General features: G+C 41.3%; 1 protein-coding gene across 3 annotated transcripts in view; it reads right to left on the reverse strand.

Annotated features, from left to right (window-relative positions):
• dlc (deltaC) overlaps window positions 1-23,617 on the reverse strand; it is a 62,823-nt gene that overhangs the window by 23,979 nt on the left and 15,227 nt on the right. For all 3 annotated transcript variants that reach the window (XM_028465418.1, XM_028465417.1, XM_028465419.1), the window contains exons 6-7: window positions 17,395-17,564; window positions 13,509-13,725 (exon numbers count right to left, since the gene is read on the reverse strand). In XM_028465418.1, the coding sequence (XP_028321219.1) occupies window positions 13,509-13,725; window positions 17,395-17,564 (387 nt within the window). The remainder of the gene's footprint in view (window positions 1-13,508; window positions 13,726-17,394; window positions 17,565-23,617) is intronic.

Genomic DNA, 23,617 nt, shown 5'->3' on the forward strand with positions numbered 1-23,617 from the left:
GAACTCTAGCTACTACGTTCTGTAGCATCTGTAGACCATGGGAACTCAAACCAGACTGAAGCACATTACAGTAGTCTAAACATGATAACACAAAGGAATGAATAAGGACCTCATCCTGATACCACAGAATCTTGGCAATATTTCTTATAATATTATCTAGTCCCCTCTTTTATATGGGAGAGTTTGGTCAATGAGCACACCACGACTCTTGACTCTGTCTTTACAATGAATAACATGACGACCCACTGACCGGTTGAGGTTATCAAACTGCTGATTTAAGCTCTCAGGACCGGCAACAATCACTTCTGTCTTGGCAGAGTTCATTTTATGAAAACCAACTCCTGACAGCTAAAAGACACGCCTGAAGCATATTCATGTCAGATACACTTTACAAAACCAACAGCATGTACAGCTGAAGGTCATCTGCATAACAATGAAAAAGAATTCCCAAAAGAGCTGAGAATTAGACCAAGCGGTGCCAGATAGAGCAGGGGTTCCCAAACTTTTCAGCCCACAACCCTCAAAATAACGATTCCAGAGACCGGGGACCCCACTATCCCAGGTAGTGACTGAAAACATAATAAAACACGCACACAGGACTCGTGCATGTATTACCTCAAACAAACATGAAAATAACAGCAGCAGAACAGAGAAGAACAGCATGACATCATAAATGTATTTACATGTTATCAGAACAATTAGTCAAGGTAGGTTTAATAGTCACAAACTGTTGCAGTGCGTTAACATTTGAACACTAATGGGCTGCAAAGTTTTATTATGATAATCAAACCTGATGAGGCGGGTTGACAATACACATGGAGCACAGCAGGTCAAATCTGGGTTCAATTTTAGAAACGGACACTCCACGTTAACAAGTGATCTGTATTTATTTTTAATATGTGTCAGTACTGAGAATGTCTTTTCACACAGACATGTAGAACCTATAGAAGGATCTATAGCTGTTGATTTTCACTCTCCACTGAAATATCCAGAACTCAGAGAGCATCTTTAAATGAAAAGCTGTGTTCAAGTGCATCCTGCAAATGGCTGACAGGTGTGAATGGTGATGGGATCCAGTATCAGCAGGCTTTAAACTCTCCAGAAGCCCTTTGCGGTTCTCTCCTCCAGCATCTCCCCCCGCGCCTGAAGTTGAGGACATCTCACCGGGAGGTACGTAGGGGAGGGAGGTGGAGTAGAGAGGGAGCGGTGCGAGCAGGCGCACGCCCACAGCTCCGGGGCCAGACAAACCGATAGCGAGGCCCGGGTACCCCCGCTAGACACGCCACTTGACTGGGGAAGGCCAAATGCCCGAGGTGCACAGAGCAGCCCCGCGGCCAAAGCCGCGCCTTAATGCAGTGTGTAAACGTGAGCTAACCACTGCCTCACACACCCGTGCATGTCTGTGGTGCAGTAAAGTGATATGCAAATGTGAGTGCCGTAAATCTGTTGCTATCGCCTCCCGAGGAGCATTCTTGAAATCATCTCGAGACCCCTGAATTGGGAACCGCTGAGATAGAGGGAAAACAGCAATGGACCTAACACAGACCCCTGTGGTACCCCCTGCTTCACATTACATGACTCTGAGAACACATTATTACATACAATCCTTTGAGAACTTTCTGACAGGTACGACTTCAACCACCTGAGCTCCTGGCCTGAGATACAAAGTCATTCTCAAGTTAATAAAATACAGTGATCCACAGTATCAAAGGCAGAGCTCAGACCCAATAACAACAAAAGTGAAAGACTTCACAGACCACACAGATGTTCATAATGTGTCCATCAGCCCAATTCACCCTTCATCCAACATCATCCATCAGCCTTCCATCAACATCCATCCATCATTAACAATCATCCATCCATCATTTATCCTTCCATATTTAAACCATCATCCATGCAGCCACCATCCAACCTTAATCCATCCATCATTCAACCATCATACATACATAGATACATCCAACATTTATCCATCATCACCCTTCAAACATTCACCTTTTATCCATCCATCATGCAACCTTTGTCATCCATCCATCATTTATCCATCCATCATTAAACCATTAGCCATGCAGCCACCATCCAACCTTCATCATCCATCCATCATTCATCATCCTTCCATCATCGAACCTTCATCATCCATCCATCATGCAACCAGCATCCATCCACCATTCATCCTTCCATCATTAAACCATCATCCATGCAGCCACCATCCAACCTTTATCCATCCATCACCCTTCTGTTCAGACTTTCCATGATTCCATTAGGTAAAATTCTGCAGATCTATAGATCTATATCTATGACTGAACTCAGTGCATCTAACTGAGAGTTTTAACTCTTTTTGATGTTTTCTAAATGCTGCAGTTTTAATTGTGTAGAACGCATGGAATGACCTCGAATATTAAACGCACTGTACAAGATATAATCCATCTAATGCTCCTAATAAATGTCTCTCTAATGCTGATGTTTAAATGTTTGTTCCGTTTAGACACTCCATGATGTAACTCAGAGATGGTCAGCTTTAATCACAGGGGGCGGGGCCACAAACATGTGATCGTTTATGATCTAAGGATCACATGATCAACGTTCATGTCAGCATTAGAAGAAGCATTAACAGGAAACAACAACGGGACTCTGTGTTTCTGTTGTAGATTTGTTGGATTTTGTCGTTTTATGTTTTTTGTATTACCGTAATTTTGTGTATTGTGTGTTTTCTTTAGTCATTCCTTCCTTCCATAGTCTTTTACTATGGTCTACTGCTGGTGGTCATTCATATACATTGATGTATATAAGTCCCTCCTTCCTCCTATAGACCCCTATACAAAAAGAACGATCGCAGACGACACCCAGCCAATAGGCTTCCTCTTCCTGTTTTTGAGACTGTCAATCAAAGTGAATGTGGAACTGTGCACGGAAACATGGCCGCGATGTGACCTTGTTATGTTCCGCGATGCGTGTTCAGAAAAGTAGAGGCGTGGCTTCGGGTAGATTGGTAGAGGCAGGGGAGGAAGTGAGGCTGTTTAGGGCGGGACATCGAGATGTTTCTCAGAAACCCCGGATAGCATCTTTAAATAACTAAATAGTGTTTATTATTTCCATCACTGAGTGCTAACATAATGTGTATTATGAATAAAGAATATTATGATTGCATTGCTCACAAAGCATTAACTTACATTTAATTAAGATATATTCATGCTTTTCTGGATTTTTAGTAAACTTTCTCAAACAAATGTGATTTTGTATTAAAATTTAAAAAAAAACAGCACTTAGTTCAGAATATTCCAGAGAAGTATAAACTGAACAGTGTAAAATATTTATAATATCTGTGGATATCATGAAATAAACAGAGCAACTGATGAAGATGATGAATTTAGTTTGAAATATTCTTTCTACATAGCAGTTGATAAGGTGGGTCAGACGATGCTATCTGTAGCAGCGCTTCTAGCCCCGCCCACATCCTCTACCACAGAGTGGTCGACTGTCACTACAATCATTTATCATTGACTTTGTTCATTTGTCACTCATGGATTTATTCATTTTGGTTCTGAACCCTGTCTGAGTGTCAGTGTGGATTGGAGACACTGTCTGCTCCACTAGGACCACACATTTCCACTTTTACTCCAGTTTTGATAAATCCAGACTTTGTTGTACACACATTTCTGTGCATACATTCCTTTTGTACGTGAGGCTCCTGTTCTTTTCCTTTCCCTGTGTCTTATCTGGTACAGTTACCTCCTATTCAATGGATTGTTTAATGTTCAATCCTCATTGCCCAGGGTGTCACCATCTATCAACGGTTACTGATGTCTGTGCACGTTTCTAGTCTCTGGTAAGACGGTCACCATGTGATGACATTCTCAGGGGGCTCACCTTTTTTCTCCTGTGTTTAGAAAGGATCTTCAGCCTCTCTACATCCTGCTGACTTTAAAGTAGCTACTACAGCTCCACCCTACATCCATCCTTCACCAATCCTACCCAAACCTAAGTGTTTAGTAAAAGGTTCTTGTTGAAGATGCTCTGACCATCCTTCCATGTTTCCATAGCCCTGAAGCTCCTGGCTCTCTCACCTGGACCATCAGTAGGTGGAGGAACACTATCTACTCTCAACATTTCCAGTTCTGAAGAGCAGTGGGACCAATGGAATCAATGGGAGGCATGCTATAGTCCTTGAAACAGGAAGGTCCTTCACATGGAGATCAGTAGATCAGTCTGAATGCACCCAATGAGCTCACAGGTTTCTCATGATGGGTTCCAAAGAGGAGCCAATCAGTGCCAGCAGGATTGAATACAGGAACAAGGTCCAATAAAAACTTTGATCAGCCACAACAATCACAGGAGTCTGACCTCACGTTCATGTGTCTACTATCAGTCACAGACACACTGGGTTTGAAACCATGGACGAAACAAACCATTGACTCATGACACTGTAAACTAAACCAAGCATGGACTAATGAAACTGTGGACTAAACAAACCATGGACTAAAAAGTCAATCCATCCATTTTCTGCCTCTTATCCAATGTCAGGTCGCAGGGGCAGCATCCTTATCAGTGAGGCCCAGACTTCCCTCTTCCCGGTCACTCCTTCAATGTCGGCTCTTCCTATCATTGTGAAGCAGAATTCACCAAGCGTTGGATTGTCTTCCGGGGGATCCCAAGGTGTTCCCAGACCAGCTCAGAGACATATTCTCTCCAGCATGTCCTTGGTCTTCCTTGGGTCTTCCTAACAGTGTGAAATGTCCTGAACACCTCACCTGGGAGGCTTCCAGGGGGTACTCCAACTTTTTCCGGTTGAGAACCATGCACTCAGACCTAGAGGTGCTGATTTTAGTCCCGGACACTTCAAACTCAGATGTGAACCGATCCAGTGAGAGTTGAAGGTCACAGCTTGATGGAGCCAACAGGACCACATCATCTAAAAAGAGCAGTGATCCAATCCTGAGACCCCCAAACTCCCTGACTGCGCCTAGAAATTCCATCCATAAAAATTATAAACAAAATAGGTGACAAAGAGCAGCCCTGGACCAGTCAAACCCTCACTAGAAAGGAGTTGGACTGCCTAGATATATCAAGGGGTCCAGTACCCTTTGCTCCCGGAGAACCCCCCACAGAAATCCCAGAGGAACATGGTCCAATGTCTTCAAGTCCACAAAGAACATGTGGAGTGATTGGGCAAACTCCACGACCGGGATGAAAACCACACTATTCCTCCTGGATCCGAGGTTCGACTATTCGGCAGACTCTCCTCTCCAGTACCCCCGAATAGACCGTAGAGAGGAGGCTGAGAAGTGCGATCCCTCTATAGTTGAAACACACAGTCTGACCCCCCTTCTTAAAAAGGGGGACCCCACCCTAGTCTGCCAGCCCAGGGGCACTGCCCTCAATCTCTATGCGATGCTGCAGAGTCATGTCAACCATTACAGCCCCACAACATCCAGGGCCTTTAGGAACTCCAGGCGGATCTCATCCACCCCAGGGGCCCTGCCACCTAGGAGCTTTTTGACCACCTCAACAACCTCCCCAGCCCCAGAGATCGGAGAGTAGACTTTTGGGTCCCCTGGCTCTGCTTCCTCATTGGAAGGCATGTGAGAGGGATTGCGGCGGTCTTTGGAAGTATAAACAAAAGTATAGACGTATAAACAAACTATGGCCCAAACAAACCATGGACTAAAGAAACTATGGACTAAATATACCATGGACTGAAGATATTATGAACGAAATAAACTATGGGCTAAACAAACCATGGAATAAATATACCATGAACTAAATATACCATGGACTAAATCCAAAGACCAGATCCTGAGGACAGAGCATGAGAAAGAGCACACACGTTAAACAAAAATGAATGATGAGGCCAATGAAGAGAAGCAGCACAGACATAAAGTGATCAGATCCAGCTGTGGTGAGAGAGGCAGCAGCAGGACTCTGATCCTGACAGAAGGACATTAATATAGTCTAGATTCTAGGAGGACTTCATCTAATCTTAGTAATCTTTCCTTCACATGCTGCAGACAGCAGTGTGGTATCTCTGACAGCTTCAGCTCACCTTCTCTCTGCTCCTTCCACATCCTGGACACCTCACAGGCCCTGACCTCCAGATACGTAGAGATCATAGATGAGTAGAGAGGTCACACTCTTTAAAGCTGTGTGCCTATGGCTAGGCTGAGCTAGTCGGGTCAGAGTAACAGGGCTGTCTATGTTTTAGAAAAAACTCAAACCAACAAATCTAGGAAGTCTGTACAATGTGTTGCTTAAGGTCGTTCAGTAAGACGTACAGTTGAAATAAGAAAACTGGGAATAACCTTTCATAATCTCCCAATTTTTATTTTTACTTTAATCAAATGTTCTTCATCAATCACACATATTTTCACTTGGCGACCAAGATGGCCGCCATGTAGGCACATCACTTTGTGGGCTGCTACAGCGCATTGATATCTTCAAAAACATATCTATGTCCAGATAAACCATGAGGACTTCTTCCTACTCCACATTCATAAACTGATCCTTCTCGTTCCTGGACTGGGTTTAATCCATCATTCATCATTCATCCATCCATCATTCATCCAACTATCCATTCGTACAATAATCATACATTATTCATCCAATCATCCATTCATCGATTCATCTTCCATCATAAATCTATCCATGATTCCACAATCCATCCATCATTCATCAAACCATCCATCCACCCATGAATCATCTATCATTCATCCAACCATTTATCCATCATTCATTCAACTAGCCATTCATCCAACAATCCATTTAGCTATTAATCATTCAGCCAACTATCTATTTATCCAACCATCCATCCATCATTCATCCAACTATCTAATCATTAATCCTCCATTGTGCATCTATTCATCATTCATCCAACCATCCATCCATCCATTATTCAATGCACCATGCATCCATCCATTCAATAGCCATCCATCGTTTGTCCATCCATCTATCATCCATCCATCATTGATCAATCCATACTTCCATTCATCATCCATTTATTCATCTATCATCTGTGATCCATCATCGTCAGTACCTGACAACGATTTAAAACTGGCAGGTTTAAAACTATATAAAAACATGTGATAGTAATAGAGATTCAGGACTTTTTTTGCCATATCGTCCATCCTTACATCACTGGGATAGAAAATATAAATACAGAGAATGATTAATGATGTGATTGTAAATGTTAGAGTCCATCCAGCTGCTGTTTGATGGTTTATTAGAACGTTTCTATGTGACTGCACTGAGGGTGTGGCTAATGATGCCTATAGCCAATCAGAGGACTCTGTAGAGCATCACTACAACAGGGTCCATGCACGTTTAAGGAAACATCTTTAAACATGCACAATAACCAATACTTCACCATCTCTGGAATGGGATTATTGGTTAGTACTCCTATCACATACACCAGTGCTTTCAAGTGTGGGGCGTGTCCCTCTGGGGGGGCACCAAAGTTTTTCTGGGAGAAAACATTATCACATACAGGAGACAAAGAAAGAGCACTAGTGTAGGTGACACATTAAAAGGACTTTATAGAACTATTTTATACATTGAAGCATAAACTATGGAAAGCCACCATTTTGGACAGGATATGACACACATTGGTTTATTCCTGTTAGCTGTTGCTAGGCAATAGTGTTCTATGGTCTACAGTATCTGATCAGACGTTGGCTCCATAATATTGGTACTGGATACAGGGATAGAGGGATGTGTGGGCTAAGCTAATGGGCTAAGCTAATGGGCACAAAGCCAAAGTACAGAATTCTTTCACAGAAAATCACTGAATGCAGCTTGTAAACGTACTTGTTCAGAGCACTACTAGGTTTCTGCTTCCAGGGGATACTATGGGGGGGTGTCATGGCATTAACCGCATCCCCACCACATTGTTCCCGCTTATTTCCTTGTAACTAAATGATAAACCCTGTCAGGAGAACTTACCCGTTGGTTCAGGTAAAGATTGCTGATCCTCGGTGGTAGTAGCGCATCCTCTCATCATGAACACAGATGTCATCACAGTTTCTAACCATATTTGTGCACTTCCAACACCTAACTACTCAGCCATGACTCGTTTCTGCTGCTAACAGCAGCTCTGTTCGTTAGGCTAATTGTGATGCTGAATGGGTGCAGGGAGGCTCACAAGAAGCTGGAAGTTGGTGAGAAAGGCAATATTTAATCCTCTCCTAACATACAACCTGGAACCATAACAACAGAAAAATGACACTTCCCACAATGTAAACACACCTGTTACGCCTCTACCTCCCACATTGCACCAGTTTTTTTAAAGCCACAGGCTGAGACCATCAACCAGCGTGCCTCATATCCTCAACAAAATTGCAACTCTCCATAGCTTATGCCCCAAGGTATAAAATCATTCTAAAAAGTCCTTTAAATGTGTTTTTTATATATTATATGTTATATATTATAAAAGGTGCACATATTTTGTTTATTTGTAATACATTAAACACATTTTTTGTTATTTACATTTACACCACAGGTACCCTTTAAAGCTAGGGTAGGCGATTTCCACCAGATACACTTTTTAAGTTTTTGGTTGAAATTGTCTTAATGTCCTGATAGAAATTAAGATCTTATGTTCTCTGAAAAAGGAACGACAAAAATCCATCATCTGTAGCTGCTGTAAATCTGTAATAACTTCGACCAATCACGTCTCTCTGTCTCCCTGCTCATTCTCGATCCCTCACATGCACAAGCTCACACTGAAAACTCGTCACCGCTGACAGAGTTAAAACAAAGTTTTTGGTCACGTTTTTTAACATATCTAATGGTAAAGTTTAGTGTTTACTTACTGATGAATGAGACATGAGACAATATATCTCTACACAATACAGGTGATGAGCTGAGCTCCTCTTCTGCAGCAGCTGTGTGCATGCATGTGAGTGAGACGGACCACAGAGGGGAGAGGGGAGATGGGGGAAGGCGGAGCCATCAGGGAGGCTACATTCAAAATCATGCTAGCTTTTAAAAATTTCCTACCCTACCTTTAAGGCACATATGTTGAACTCAAAGCTAGACGGCCAAGTTCGGCCCACCAGAGCATCTAGTCTAGCCCGCAGGAAAATTTTGTTCAAAGTAAAAATGACAGCAAAACCAGGACATTTTGTAAATCACCATATAAGTTGCAGTACTACATTACTTACAGTAATATTAAATCATAATTTTTAGAAACCTGGAAAACTATCCCACAGAATTCTGGCAAATGACATTGCAAATTTTGAGACAATGTGTTGCAAAGTCAAGGATTTTCACCAATTGCTTAACATTCAGGATTTTGTTTGAATTTGTGCTTTTTCCATCACAAAAAAAAAAAGTTTTTCTGGTCCAACCCATTTCAGGTCAAAATGGGTTGTATGCGGCCCTGGAACTATGTCTGTGTGTCTGAGACTCAGTTCTGATCACAGGTGGAGGTGTGCACAGTGTGTGTGTGTGTGTGTGTGTGCGTGTGTGTGTGTCAGTTATTGTGCTTGTAGTCATGCTGTGTCTGTCCACACCTGAAATCAGTGATTGGTCTGTTTTATTTTGTGTCTGTGCACAAATTCCTGTCAAGGCAATTTTTGCTGAATTTATGCGCCGTATTCTGGCGTCTGGCAAACGCACCACATCCTTTTGCTGCGTTCACACCGGACGCGACACAAAATATTTGTGCGGACATATTACGTACAAAGTCAATGGGAAAGAGGTGAATTACTCCCCTGTTGGTCGGTGCAGTTTGATTCACGTGACAGCAGCGTTGGCCGTGGCAGGCACGCTCCTGTTTGTCCGTGACATTCGCTTGAGTTGAAAACTTTTAACTCCAGCGAATGTTTCAAGTGACACGCAGGCGCGAAGGCCAATCAGAGTCCTTGTACCAGTCTTTTCACCCATTTCAGCATAGAGGAGTAAATAATGGTGAGGGTGTGTGACCACCCAGAGCTCTACGACATAGATAGTTTGGTCTTCTGCAGAAACCACTGGAAACGTCAACATCCAGGCGAAGCTGCTCAAGAAAACGATGAAACTCACCGAGTTGGATGCGTCGCTGGTTAACCTGGTGAATCCAGGAACGCTGGCGTCGAGCGTTTTGACGGCTTCAGCTTCCACAGAATGTAAAGAGCATCGATTTTACTGATGTCCTCCATCGTTGGTGAAAAGAAAGGGAGTCTGGTTGGCACCGCTTTTTTTATTTGCTTCATATGAAGCAAATATGAAGAAAACGTTTTTTGATCCTGCGGAAGCATTCGCACGGAGCCCACGTTTCGAACATTTGCACCGCGTTTAGTGTGAACGCAGCATTAGACGGTGGAAAGTGACACATTGACTAGAATGGGATTGTGTCGGCTTGGCCGCCGTGACACAGCGGAACCGCGACCGTTTCGCATCCAGTGGAAACTGGGGGAAATAGTGATGTTTTTGGATCAATCAGTACTGTTTTGTATGAGGTTTACAATATTGTTTTATGTTCATGTTCTGATTTGTACGTTGGTGCAGTGTGTTACCGCTAGGGGTGCTAGAGGTGAGTTAAGGGGAAAAAAGGCAGAAGAAGAAGCAGTGGAAGGAAAACAACAGAGAGAGACGCTGCAGTCAGTGGTTTTTGAGAACTCTCTGATTAAAAGAAGTTATGAGCAGAACCTGTGAGTTTGGACTTCATTATTTACTCCACACACTCACGTCGCTTACAGTATTTTAAAGGTGCTTAGAACCCAAAGTGATATGTATCATGAAAGAGATGACAATTAACAATATGAACTCAATATTTTTAAAACCAGTCAATGAGCATGAGATAGTTGAAATCATTTACCAATTTAAAAGCAAAAAATCCACAGATTTTAGTGATATAGATATGACATTGGTAAAAGACAATATTGAATGTATACATTTTCTCAAATTATAAACCAATTTCCTTCCTTTCTTCCTATCGTGAGAAAGACAATATTTTAACAGATCAATAATATGGCTTACGCAAAAATCAATTAACTGAACTGGCGATTATTGAAATGGTATAAAAAATAGAAATAAGTACAGCAACCGAAAACAAAGAACAAAACTCAATAGGATTATTTGTGGATTTAAAAAAAGGCATTCAACACCATTGATCACCAAAGTCCACTAAATGAACTCGAAACATACGGCATCCAATGAACTATTATCCATCCATCCATCTTCATACCCGCTAATTCCCGTTTATCAGGGTCGCGGGGGTCTGCCGGTGCCAATCTCCGGCTCTCATAGGGCGCTGGGCGGGGGTACACCCTGGACAGGGCGCCAGTCCATCACAGGGCAACACAGACACAGACAACCATTCACTCTCATTCACTCCTATGGGCAATTTAGAGACTCCAATCAACCTTACAGTCATGTTTTTGGATTGTGGGAGGAAGCCGGAGTACACGGAGAAAACCCACGCAGCACGGGGAGAACATGCAAACTCCACACAGAAAGGACCCATGTCCACCCCAGGGCTTGAACCCAGGACCCTCTTGCTGTGAGGCGGACGTTCTAACCACTAAGCCACCGTGCGCCATGTGAACCATTATGTTATGTACAATTACATAACCATGAATCAGACCTAAAAAAATAGTATGTTGCAATCACTATTGGCTCCCAAAGTATTTCTATTTTCTATTTCAAACATTCAATTTTATTTTCTGATGACACGAATATTTTCTGCTCTGGTAAACACATCAAAAAGTGGAATCAAGTATCCAAATAAAAAAAAAAAAAACACCAACCGACCACACATTGAGTTGGAGACCCAGATTAAATCTAAAACGTGCAAGTCCGTAGGAATCTTACAAGAAGTAAAATACTTACATTTGAAAACCCTTAATTTACTTAAGTTCACCCCACATCTCAGACTGCGCTGAAATATATATATTAAAAAAACAACTACATCATCCATTGTAATATTATAGAAATGAGCAATTCAAATTATTACAAACACCCATAGATTATTTACATCTTTAAATGTCCTAAAATTCAATAGAACAGTAGAATTCAAAATAGCGCAATTAATGTTTAAGTTCATAAAAAAGATTATCCCAAACTGTGTTTAGAACTTATTTAGAGTCAAAACCGCTCTGTATGAATTGAGAGAATCTGTAAAACTGAACAAATCCAAAGCACGTTCTAAGTGACAAAGTAAAGTCCTGTAAAACATTTAAGGCCTTTAGGAAAATTAATTTAAGAAATGTTTAAATTATACATAGCTGAACCTGAATCAATTATGCTGCATGTAATAAATTGTTGTGTTGACCACAAGAAACGAATGTGAAGAGGTGAAGATAGTTATAATTAAGTATTGAATGTAATACATTATTTTTATCAATTAAATAAATTATGTTCTAAGGATTTATTGTGATTAACAAAATGTAATGAATTATTGTGACTTGTGTACTACTACTTAGTTGTAAATATACACAGTGAACTACTGTGATCTACATATCAAATTATTATGCTTTAATTATTCTATTCCACATATGTCAAACTCATGGCCCAAGGGCCACAGGAGAAAATTCTTACACAATCCTTCAATTTTCCTCAAATTATTCCATAATATTTCCCTTAATTAAATATAAATTGGTCACAAAATCAAGAAAATTTAAAGTGAACATCCTGTTGGGACTGATATCTGGCACTTATTGATTGGATATTGTTGCTTTCTTACATAATTTATAGGCTGTTGCTATTGGTTCGGACCCGGACCTCAGACAATTCTAACTATAGCTCCGGCACTTCCTGTGTGCATGCGTCCGCATGTACAGTAAGTCAAATGTCGGTAGTTCCATCGCTGCCGGACCCGTGTCTTTCTAGCTATAGTTCCGTCAGTTTTATTTTAGCCCTAACCCTATCATTAACCCTAACCCAGGAAATACCCTAAAATGTTTCTTTTTTCTGTGTATGTATTTTTAAAGGTGGAATTTGCCGTGTTAAATATGTTAAAATGAAAAAAAAAAGGTCAGAAGTGGGATTAGAACCCACATCAGTGAAAAGAAAAGTCCTTGAGTCTAGCGCCTTAGACTATCCTAACACAGTGTTGACACGGGCACATTATGCTTATGTAGAAAAGGTCCGAAAATGACAGAACTGCGCATGCGCACAAGAAGTGCCAGAACAATAGTCAGATTTGTCTGAGGTCCAGGTACGGAACTATAGACACTTTGTGTTTTATATTTAAAGTATACATATGCATAAAATCTGTGGCCCACTACAGCTCAAACTGCTCTGTATTTGGCCCCTGAACTAAAATGAGTTTGACAGCCCTGCTCTAATGGAACCCAAAGACTCGTAGTCAATAAAGTACAGTCGATACAGAGACTGTAATTAATCGTCTCGACAAAGGAAAAGCGAAATAACAAAATGCTTCAGCCTTTACCTTTTTGGTCCTTTTATGTATCATGTCAATGATATGTAAATTCACCTTTTGTTTCAGTTATTTTATGTGTTTGTGTGCATATGTATATATTCAAATGTTTTATTTTTAACCTAAATAAACTGAACCAAAGTGTGGTGGAGGGTCGTACCATTGGTGCAGGGGTTGCTGGTGCAACGGTCGATCTTCTTCTCACAGTTGGAGCCAGTGAAACCGAAGGCGCAGCGACACGTGTAGCCGCCGCCGTCGCTCTCCACACACGTCCCTCGGTTAAAGCACGGCTTCTCTGCACACCTCACCGCCACGATCTCACAGTTTATACCGTAAAAACCCTGAGGACACGCACAAGAGTAGCCATCGAGAAGGTCCTGGAGAAAAGACAAGACCATGGTAAATGGATGGACGGATAGATAGATAGATAGATAGATAGATAGATAGATAGATAGATAGATAGATAGATAGATAGATAGATAGATAGATAGATAGATAGATAGATAGATAGATAGATAGATAAATAGATAGATAGATAGATAGATAGATAGATAGATAGATAGATAGCACTTTATTGATCCCTTGCTAAATTAGGCAAGAGATAAAAAAGGAAATACATGTGTCAAACTCAAGGCCCGGGGGCCAAATCTGGCCCTTTAGAGCAGTGTTTCTCAAATGGGGGTATGTGTACCCCTAGGGGTACGCGATGGCACTACAGGGGGTACTTGAGAGAAATAGAGAGAGGAAAATTAACAAATGAAAGCATTAAAAACATGGGGTTTATTTTTAGTTACAAAAGATAATCACACTGAATATTACCAGCAACTCACAAAATGACAGACACACTAAATGAGAGAAAAATACACAAAATCACTACAAAATACACAAAAATAACAGAAAAACATACAAAACACCACCAAAAAAACACACACAGAGAATAACTGCAATTATACCAACAACACACAAAATAAGAAAATAATATACTGAACAATTAAAACAACAACAAAATACACAAAACTACACTAAAAACACAAAAAATGATGATAGAACTTATCTTGATTTGAACATGAGCTGAAGGAAATGATAAAAAAATACTGTTTCATTCACTTATTTACAAAATTAGATTCTTTCAAATGTGGATCCTGCAACCCATCATCAATCCATCGTTGATCCATGCATCTATGATTCCATAATCCCTCCATCATCCATCATGCATCCATCCAATGGCTTGGATTTATATAGCGCTTTTTTCAAGGAGACTCAAAGCGCTATAGAAACCATTATTCATTCACACCAGTAATACTAGTGGTGGGAAGCTACAATGTAGCCACAGCTTCCCTGGGGCAGACTGACAGAAGCGCACTGGCCTAAGGCCCCTCTAACCGCCAACATTTATGCCCATTCATACCAGGCAATGTGGGTAAAGTGCCACAATGACAATGACTTGGATAGAGCGGGATTCGAACCCATGACCCACTCAACCACTGATCCACGGTCGCCCCATCTTTGATCCATCCATCCATCCATCCATGATTCCATAACCCATCCAACATCCATCCATCCATCATCCATCCATCCATCCATCATTCAGCCATCATGTATACTTCTATTCATCCATCCATCTACCATCCATCAAACATCCATTATTCCATAATCCATCCATCCATCCATCCATCCATCCATCATCCTCATTCATTCATCACGCATGCTTTTATTCACCCATCCATTTATCTTGAATAAACCATCCATCATCTATCATTTGTCCATCATACATCACACACAGAGCCGGCTCACATAGTTTTGCCACTGTCGGCAAAAATGCGTGATGGCGCCCTTCTGCTGCGTATCATGATGGCAACAACAACAACCAACATGTCAGACAAATAAAGTAAAAACACTTTAACCGCAATAAGCCACACACACACCACGGTGTAGAAGAGGACGCTGGCTACCACGGACTGATAGAACATCCACAATTCATCCAGTTTCTTGCAGATGTTGAAAGACCACAGCCATCTCAGGAAGTAAAGCCTGCTCTGTCCTTTCTTGTACAGGTGGTTGGTGTGGGTGGTTCAGTCCAGTTTGTTGTCCAGCCACAGTCGGGGGTACTTGTATCTATCCACAACCTCCACCTCAGCTCCTTCAATCAGAACTGGTCTCAGTCTTGGTCTGGACCTCCTAAAGTTAATGACCAGCTCCTTTGTCCTGGAGGTGTTGAGCTGTAGATGGTTGTAGATAGGCTCCTGTTCTTCTCCCCTCTGTCGTCTCTGATGCACTCAATGATTACTGTGTCATCATGAACTTCTGGACGAAGCACAGCTCAGAGATGTAACAGAAGTCTGAGGTGTACAGGGTGAAGAGAAGAAGGGCCAGCACTGTTCCTTGCTGCGCTCCAATGCTGCTGATCACAGAGCCTGTTACTGAGGTAGCTGGAGATCCAGGTGACCAGGCAGGGGTCCACTCACATCCTGTTCAGTTTGTTCTGAAGCACCAAGGGATGGATAAAGTCCAGAAAGAGAATCCTCACTGAGCTGCCTCCTTCACCCAGGTGCAAGTGATCTCGGTGTAGCAGGTAGAGGATGGATCCTCCACACCAACAACTGCCCGGTAAACAAACTGCAGACGGTCCTGCGCGTGCTGCACCTGGGGTCTGACGAGCCTGAGGAAGAGCCGCTCCAACGTCTTCATCAGGTGTAAAGGGGATGTTTGGTGTGGAACAGTTGGAACAGTTTAAGGTGTTTGATGTGGAACGGTTTGAGGTGTTTGGTGGGGAATAGTTGGAACAGTTTGAGGTGTTTAATGTGGAACAGTTTGAGGTGTTTGGTGGGGAATAGTTGGAACAGTTTGAGGTGTTTGGTGTGGAACAGTTGGAACAGTTTGAGGTGTTTGATGAGGAACAGTTGGAACAGTTTGAGGTGTTTGATGGGGAACAGTTGGAACAGTTTGAGGTGTTTGATGGGGAACAGTTGGAACAGTTTGAGGTGTTTGGTGTAAAACAGTTTGAGGTGTTTGATATGGAACAATTTGAGGTGTTCATTGTAGAACAGTTGGAAAAGTTTGAGGTTTTTGGTGTGGAACAATTTGAGGTTTTTGGTGTGTAGCAGTTTGAGGTGTTTGATGTAGAACAATTTGAGGCGTTCATTGTAGAACAGTTGGAACAGTTTGAGGTTTCTGGTGTGTAACAGTTTGAAATGTTTGATGGGGAACAGTTGGAACAGTTTGAGGTGTTTGGTGTAAAACAGTTTGAGGTGTTTGATATGGAACAATTTGAGGTGTTCATTGTAGAACAGTTGGAAAAGTTTGAGGTTTTTGGTGTGGAACAGTTTGAGGTGTTCATTGTAGAACAGTTGGAACAGTTTGAGGTTTTTGGTGTGTAGCAGTTTGAGGTGTTTGATGTAGAACAATTTGAGGTGTTCATTGTAGAACAGTTGGAACAGTTTGAGGTTTCTGGTGTGTAGCAGTTTGAGGTGTTTGATGTGGAACAGTTGGAACAGTTTGAGGTGTTTGTAGAACGGTTTGAGGAGTTTGATGTGGAACAGTTGGAACAGTTTGATGTTTTTGGTGTAGAACAGTTGGAACAGTTTGATGTTTTTGGTGTGGAACAGTTTTTGGTGTTTGATGTGGAACAATTTGAGGTGTTTGGAGTAGAACAGATTGAGGTGTTTGGTGTAGAACAGATTGAGGTGTTTGATGTGGAACAGTTTGAGGTGTTTGGTGAGGAAAAGTTTGAGGTGTTTGGTGTAAAACAGTTTGAGGTGTTTGATGTGGAACAGTTTGAGGTGTTTGATGTGGAACAGTTTGAGGTGTTTGGGAGAGAACAATTTGAGGTGTTTGATGTGGAACAGTTTGAACAGTTTGAGACGTTTGGTGTAGAACAGATTGAAGTGTTTGGTGTAGAACAGATCGAGGTGTTTGATGTGGAACAGTTTGAGGTGTTTGATGTGGAACAGTTTGAGGTGTTTGGTGTGAAACAGTTGGAGCATTTTCAGGTGTTTGATGTGGAACAGTTTAAGGTTTTAGGTGTAGAACTCTGTGTGGACCCATACCTTGCAGCTGCCTCCGTTACTGCAGGGGTTGCTGTCGCACTCGTTGATCTCAATCTGGCAGTTATTTCCGGAGAACCCGGGTCGACAGGAGCAAGTGTAGCTGCCCTCCCCCGTGTTAGTGCACGAGGCCTCATTCTGACACGGACGGTGGTTTGTGCAGTAATTCAGATCTGTGGAGGGAAGAAGGACAAGCAACCATGACAAACACGATACTGAGGTTTCTGCTCCAACATCGTAGATCAGTTTAACACCATGGTCAACGTTCTGCGTGTTTATCCTCCTGTTAATAAACCTTGTTTATGTTCTGTGGTGGTTCTCAAGGATTGTGTATGACAGATGAACACTTTTAGACATGGAAACGTTCAACAAATGTCCTCCTCTTCTGTTTTGAGACCCAATCATACCATCAACACGTGACGACAGACAACATCCTGGACCACGTATAGAACAATGTGAGGGTGCCCCGCCTACTCTTTGAATGGTCTGACCATATGTGAGGGTTCCTGTACTCGGCCAGATGGTGCAGACTAAAGCTTAAGTGGACTTAGAGTTGTGGGTCTTACGCAGCCACAGTACATGACGACATAAACTGAACAAGAAAGCTCTTTTTGACACAACCAACATGAGCCCACCCCCAAACGCCGCCCCCGCGAGAAGGAGACATATCCAGCCAAGGACGTCCGGGTCTACCCGTCGGCCTGCAGACGGCAAGACAGCCCCACCAGGTGACCGACAGCACCTGAACAGCAAGCACCATCCCGAGAGACTACGCAACCCCACCCCAACGCAGACGCCAACATCTCCCCACACCGGCACGATGGGCCGCCCCGCGCTAACACACCGTGGAAATCGCCTCGAAGACCACCAGAAGATGCCAGCACCCAGCCACACCAAAAGAAGAGAGGCACTGCCACACCCCTCAAGGCTAAAACAGCATGGAGAGAGTCTGTGAAGCGAGTCCCCAGCCACACCCGCGAACACCATCCCAAAAGCCCACCACACCATCCAGATGTATTTGTGCTCTGCACATTGGCCCAGGCATCCACAGAGGGGCCGGACCCGCACCCGACCGGCCTGAATGCGTGATCCATCCACCACACTTCCCTAACCCCTGTGTGATAATGTGTGGTTAGTGAATTTATGAGATGAGATTCAAAGAAAGAGAATTGGGGGGGTGTGCTCCCCACCCAACCCTCATGAATATATGTGTATGTCATGCATTAGCTCTGGAGGGTAGAGGACAGAGGTCGTCCCCTCCGGGGAGTGGTGCGTTGAGGTGTGTTTAAAATTGGAGGGATTGGCAGGGCATTTTGAGAAGGGAGTGCCACTCCATGGCAGCACGAGCGATGGCCCCAACCCTCAGCCCCGCCAACCAGCGCCCCAAGGGTTAGATTAGTGTGTGTGAACTCTTGAGTAATCGCACAGGAGTTTCTTTGTGTGTGGACCACTAGTGTATCTACAAATGGCAAATAAAATTACTGATTCTTGAAAATTCTTTATATCCCCCATCCCAAGAAAATATAAACACATTGGACCTTCTTTATCAACCTTGCATGAAAACAAGTGTAAATGTGAGTTCACATTGGTATCTGACCAAACCCAATGTACAAATGATCAGGTGTTGATAAATGTGACTGAATTCGATTAATATCAACATGTTACGCCTTTAAATATTTCTGGTTAAGAGGCCCCGCCCACTGAGGTTTAACTAGAAAAGAAACTTCTCCAAGATGAGGTGGAGAAAAACAAGGATGAGCTTTTTGAACGTGTGAAAACTGGACTTAAAGGAACTAATTTAATCAAATTTTGCATGAATTTGGTCAAACGGACGTTGAAAGCTCAGATCTGAATGTATCAACAATTGATAAATAAGAGAGAAAAAACTTTAAAATGTTATTGTAAACTATTGTGACTATTCTTCACAACCCAAAACCATTCACGGTTTTTGGTGACATTAAATATCGATTTTTCTCTCTGTTCATGTGTTCATAGGTTAACATTAACTGTACTGTAAATAAAGATCAGAGCAACTGACAGTGATTTTCAATGTTTCTTTGGAACTATGACTTATCTATTATGTATGATTCAAAATAAGGAAATTAAAATCACAATAATAATAATCCAAACTACATTTGAACTCATGGCTTAAACACAGACGTCCTTTAATGTTGTATTTCATGGTTTGATGAGTTTATTATTCCAATCATTCTTTTAAGCCTGATTTTATAAATGTATTAGTTATTGAGTTATAGCTTTGATTTAGATTTTTTTGTATTTTTTTTTTTTTCAAGTTTACTTTGAGCTTTTGTATTGAATGAAGAATGTAATCATATTGTTTTACTATGAAGGGAGGATTTTGCGTAACGTGAGGTCACATGACCCTGATGACCTAATGGAGTTTAGCCGTCTATTATTTCACGACTTTAAACAAGATAAGGATGTCACCATGTGTATTTTTAGGGTAGTTTATAATCAGTTAAATCATTCTGAGTTCCTAATAATGTTGATGCTCATGTATTTTCTCATTGTCTCGACTGATTCTGAAATCATTGTCAGCTTTTGGACACTAATAAGTATTTAAATAAAATCTGGCGTAGTTGCTTTCAACGACCTCACATTTTTACTACGATTGTTCAGCGAATTACGCTCAAACTGCAGGCAATGCGGCCCAAATTTGTTTGTTTTGTTTTTTTGCTTATATTCAACTTATATCCAATCTGTTAACAGCAGTTTGAACAGCACAAATCAGGTTTTTTTTTCTTAATCCGACCCAGGTCACTTCCATATGTGCTCCTAAATCTGATATTTTAAAATGTGACCGCTGTCTGAACGGCCAGATCACATTTTAACCAACTTTACTTCATTGAAATACGACAAAAGTTACAATTGTGCATCCCAGCAGGAATGGCGGGAAGTTTTTTTCTTAAAATTAGTTGAATGTTATGGTGCTGACTTTGATTTTACAGAAATGTAATCACTGCCACGCACATGGAAAGACAAGATCCCGGATAGAAGTCACGTTTCAGGTGTAAGCACACAAAACAAAATCACATTTCTCCAAAAAGTCCAAAATGTGGATTCAAACCTGCAGTGTGCTGCTGTTGATCCTAGAAGAGCAGAGTGAAATATGTGAGGTGAAAAATAAACATATTGTTGAAAGTGAGCAGGAGAAACACCACATGGATGTTCTGTCTGTGGGAAAGAACAGCTGATTAACTCAGGAATAGATGGACAGATACAAGAAGACGAACAAAGGAGGAAACAGTTTCTAAATGTTTCCATTTATTTGTCCCAGAAATGCTGAGTCACCAGAAATGCTGCGTTCTCTGCTTTGGCTCCACCTCCATCTACTCCTCCAACTAATACCTGCAGCCATCTGTGAGTAAAGCTGTGACAGTTCACACCTGCCTGTCAAAACAAACAAACGGCTCCAGTGTTGACCAATCACATGCATCTGTTCTAACAGCTCCGCCCACATTACATCATCATCAGAGGCTAAGGCGCTAAATGTTTGTCTGATTGATGCAAACCTAACAGTGAAACATACATTTGGGAACGGATCAAAGTAAATCGTGAGTTTTTTTTTTCGTGTTTCACCCACACGTGATTGGCTTCATCTGTGTCTCAGAGAGGAGGGGGCGGGGCTACAGACAGCACTGTGTGCCCTGGCTTCTCACGGTCAAAAAGGAAAACAAGGAAACGTGATTCAGGGACTGCATGGTTGAGGTGTGGGAAACGAGTGAGAAAAAAAACACCAAGGTTTGAACAGTTTTATAAAAACTTGCTATAAATCATCTGTTTACTTTTTAATTAGTATGTACTTTTATTGATTTAAAAAAATATAACAGATAACAGATAATTCAGTGCTTTAAAAAAGTAACTGTTGTTAGTTTTCAGATATTTGTACAGCAAATGAAAGCTTTATATTCTGTGAGTCTTTAAGGAACAGATGTGTTGTTGATCATTTTCAGTTTAAACTAAAGTACACCTAACTGATGGAAGCTGAGTTTAATGCAGTAATGTTTCACAATAACATGTTGATGTTTAATAATGTGAGAGAGAAATGAATAAAAGCTGACGGTGAAATAAATTCACACTTTAATAAATTATTTGAAGCAGTGACCTGTTCAGCGACTTAATGATGATGTAATGTGGGCGGAGCTGTTAGGAAGAGAAGGTTGTGATTGGTCAAAGCTGGAGCTGTTTATGTGTTTGACAGGAAGGTGTGAACTGTCACAGTTTTACTCACAGATGGCGAAAGGTATTGTTGGAGGAGGAGATGGAGGTGGAGCCAAAGGAGACGCAGAGAATGCCCCTTTTCTGCTGACTCAGCATTTCTGGGATGAATGAACGGAACTGATTCTCTCCGTCCGTCTTCATCTGCTGTTCTTCTTGTTTTCCCCACAGCACTGACTTTCCCACAGACAGCCATCCATGTGGTGTTTCTCCTGCTCACATTAAACAACATGTCATTCGAATATTGGACAAAAACAAGGGTTATATCTATATATAGATCTATCTACTGATAGATAGATCAATAGTTTTGAAGTACAGACATTACAAATAATAAAAGAACAAAGCTTGTTCTGAATCAAATCCAAATTCACTTCAAGTCTCATGGCTTTAACGTGGAAAAAAATAAAGATAGAAGATAAAAGCTCCTCAAAAACATAAAGTCCAACTGTAGGCCTGTAGATACATTAAAACTATTCTTCATTAGAACTGAACAGCATCCATTCCCATAAACTATACCAACATCACTTATTATTGTTATTGATCACCTCATAGGAGACAAATACCATCTCTGTAAATAAAAAAACAAATGTTCTTCTTCTGCTGTCACTGAGCCAACAAACTATAGATAATATACACAATACATCTAGATTTAATGTTCCTTCAGTAAATGAAAAAATGTTTTGGCTCCAAGTCTACGACACTATGAACTAAATATTCAGAATAAAAGAATCTGACTTAGAAATTGATTGAAAAAGTGTTGATTTTAATAGTCGGACAATAAGGAGAAACTGGATCTGTTCAAGTAATCATCTAAATCAAAGTTAGAACTACTTCTTTTTAAATCAATAGATCTAGAATAAAACATCTAAGTAATACACGAGTTTAAATATTTGAACAGTATCAATGAGGAAGTTTGAGGAAGGAGAAATTCCCGCTACACAGTGGGTTAATATCTAAACGTACCGTTACTTCACACTGTTGCATACACAAACCGAGCTGTGAATGTTTCACTGCTAAGTTAAACCAGACTTAAGTTTGAACATGTGGAGAAGTTAACTCTGAACTTTAAAATAGAATCAAATGTGTAAGTATCGAATCTCACTGGAACTTAACTTAATGTATCTTATTTTACCTTAATGAAGTGGTTCACAAACTTTTGGTTTTAACTCCCCTTTGAAGAACGCAAAGTTTAATGGCTGAAATTGTGACTAATTTTCTTTAAAACTGAACAAAAAACATTTTTCAAGTTTTATGCTCAAGGTTCAGCAAGATACAGTAACTCCAGCAACTTCATTTTGTCCACTTTTTGAATAATATATAAAGGTTTAATTTATTCAGATAACTTTTTTCAGGAAATTTATTTTGATCTCTTGACATGTTTCGACTGTCAACTGTCAGTCTTCCTCACAGGTGCCTGTTGATCACTTTGATGTGTCCTTAAGATTTATTTCTGGGTGTGGCCAACTGACGGTTTTGTTAAGTCACATCATGGACTAGGACAACGCAACAATAAAGTGGACAGAAGGAAACAAACACAAACGCTGGATCAAAGAAATTATCCAGATCAGAAGGCGGAGCTTCAACATCAACAGGGATGAGGGAACATTCTTACTCTCCAGAGATCATCAGGCGACATGAGGCGTGGCCAACCTGACACAACCGCTCAGAAAGAATTCATAAGGACACATCAATGCAATCAGCAGACGCCTCTGAGGAAGACTGACATTTGGCAGTCGAAACATGTCAGGAGATCAAAGTAAATTTTAAATAAACTTAACTAAACCTAACCTAATTTTACCTACATTAACTTATACTACTTCTGGTTATCTTATCTTAATGTAGTTTGGGCTCTGTTCTCTCTTCGACCACGCTGATGTTTCCATTTGGACTAGTCGACTAGTCTGTTACACAAGGCGTCTGTAACACATTTAGATGAACTACAGCCAGGCCCACGGATCGTTTCCATGCTGAATAGCACGTACCACGT

Source organism: Gouania willdenowi, chromosome 13 (genome assembly GCF_900634775.1).
Source record: "Gouania willdenowi chromosome 13, fGouWil2.1, whole genome shotgun sequence".
Lineage (NCBI taxonomy): Eukaryota > Metazoa > Chordata > Actinopteri > Blenniiformes > Gobiesocidae > Gouania > Gouania willdenowi.